The sequence below is a fragment of the Frankliniella occidentalis genome, unplaced genomic scaffold (genome assembly GCF_000697945.3).
Source record: "Frankliniella occidentalis isolate FOCC.00 unplaced genomic scaffold, Focc_3.1 Scaffold788, whole genome shotgun sequence".
NCBI lineage: Eukaryota > Metazoa > Arthropoda > Insecta > Thysanoptera > Thripidae > Frankliniella > Frankliniella occidentalis.
This window is the reverse complement of record NW_026267897.1, coordinates 23,834-26,069: the sequence shown is the minus strand read 5'-3', so window position 1 is coordinate 26,069 and position 2,236 is coordinate 23,834. Positions and strand designations below refer to the sequence as shown.

At 50.3% G+C, this 2,236-nt stretch overlaps 1 protein-coding gene across 1 annotated transcript; it reads right to left on the bottom strand.

The window, feature by feature from the left end:
* Nucleotides 1–1,109: 1,109 nt before the first annotated feature.
* Nucleotides 1,110–2,215, bottom strand: LOC113207731 (uncharacterized; the record flags this gene model as incomplete). The annotated part of the gene is made up of 1 exon (XM_026424410.2): nt 1,110–2,215. A coding segment is annotated over exon 1 (1,084 nt), but the record flags the coding sequence as incomplete, so codon positions are not given.
* Nucleotides 2,216–2,236: the final 21 nt, after the last annotated feature.

Here is a 2,236-nt window from a genome sequence, read left to right as displayed (position 1 = left end):
GGGGGGGGGGGCGCTAACATTCGGAAACGCGATAGTGTCTCGTCGTGAAGGCGGCCCGTTCCCGCTTCGCCCGCGCCACGCCACGCCTCTCCCCGCGCCCTTTGGCCGCGGCTCCACTAGATGGCGCTCCAAACTTGAGTTTGCTTTGTGGTCTGCAAATAGCCGCCCTCGCTGCGTCGGGTCGCGCGGGCCCGGGTGGCGGGGGGTTGGTCGCTGACTGTCGTGGTGGTGGTGGTGGCGCGGAGCCGAGGGGAACCCGGGGGGAGGGGCGCTGATGTGACATCAGAGAACGCGGGCGGTACCGTCCCCGCTGCTGCCTGCAGCTCCTCGTCGCGAAATACGCTTTGGCTGCTGCGTCTGTCGTGGCGTCTGTCCGGATGACACGGCTCTAAAACACGACGCAGACATGTTGTGTGCACCCCAGCGCCTCTGTAGGTCGAATCAGGAGCAAAACGGCCGACCGATTGCTTTACTTTGGTGCATTCCTGCTGTCCCCTTCGGAAACGCGGCCAACATTCGTTTTCCAGATTCTCTCTTTCACACTCTCTCTTTCTCTCTATTTCGCTCTTGCTTCTCCTCGCTGTCGCTCTATCTCGCGCACGCGCGATACTGTATCTTTGCGCGATACGGGGCGCCGAGCGCGCGCGCCCTTTTTACGGCGTGCAATGCAGCCGTGAGTAGTATAACCGGCCCACGGTTACAGGTTGCCTACCCTGCCCCTGCCAGGGGCACACCACGGCCGGCGGTTACAGGTTACCGGATGTCTCGGTCACCCGATCCCTTCTTATCGGTTGCATTCCACTCAGGGGCTTCCAGAAAAAACGGCTGTGAGTGGGATTCGAACCCGTGCTCTCCGCTCGAGGTACTAATGCTTTAGACCACTCGGCCAGATGGTTAATTGAGAGTGAGTGCTCACGCGGACTCCTCTTATAGTTGAAAGTGGGCAGAGGGTTTGGAGGAACAAAAATATATTCAACTGTCAAATCTTTTTATTTTTTAACATGCACACTTCAAAACACTATACACAGTACATTACAAGTACACTCGTAAGGTATAAAAAATATTTGCACGGCACATTGCACATTTTTGAAGCGTTATGATACAATTACCACAAGTGACCAGGTGTGCACATGGTAGGGCTACGACGTTAGCGTCGTTTTCTGTACAAATAACACATTTCCCCTTATCCGTGTCGCATTTTTCTTTGTCTTGTGTTTCTTGTGGTTCATGTTTTTTGATAACGCCTTTCATGTGTTCAGGTAAATTGACAGATGTTCTTTCAGGGAATGTGACGATTGTTTTATACACATCATAAATGAATTCCCTGCCTTTGATCAAAATGAGGAAATTACAGTGAGGGTTAAAAAGTGCATGCTCTACAAATGGCTCATAGTCTTCCTCCCAGTTACATAAGCCTAATCCACAATAGTGACAAATGGTTTTGTCCCCCTCCCCGTAAGCGTAGAAACCGGCTTTTGCTAATGCTTCAGGTGTGACCTTCGCGTTTGAAGGCCACCTACCGTCAAATGTTTTCAATCGGTTTTCCTCGGTGCTGTAATAAAGCGCCGGGTAGTTAATCTTTTTAAAAGCAATCAGACCAACTCTACGCATTTGGTTTTGTTCCTCGGGTACAAAAGCAGTGGTGGTGTCCCGTGAGGCATGTATAGGTGCATGGAATTCCATCTCTTCAATGGCAGGATCCCAGTTTGGTGGCACAAAATCGTCTTCATCATCATCACTCTCTACAAACCCCAGATCTTGGGCAGGTGGAAGTGTAAACGTCATGGGTTCGTCAATATGAATGGGAGGCGGGACGTCTGGCGCATCAACTTCTGAGTAGAGTGTGTGTGGATCATTTTCAGGTGTGGGTGTCGAGGGGCGATTTGTCGCCATGGCAGCCCAAATAAGTGTTGCTAATGGTGTAAGTGCTTGGTTTCCCCGATTGAAGTATTCAAGTTCAGTGTCGATATCACTAGGACTTTGATCACGTTCCATGAGAAATAAAATTAAATTAGAGTTAAAGTGGCCGGGTGCAAATCTTGCTTGAGAGGCGGGCTCAGGAGAAGGTGTGATAGTGGTGAGTGTGTCTGTCGAAAAAATTTGTGAAAAATATGGCCCTAAATCATAAATGTCTTCATCAAGTGTATCTGTTGTGAATATGTTCTGAAAGTAGGGGCCCAAGTCAATATCCATAGGTTGAGTGTGTGTTGCGCACCGCGTTTTGTAAGCCGTGTGT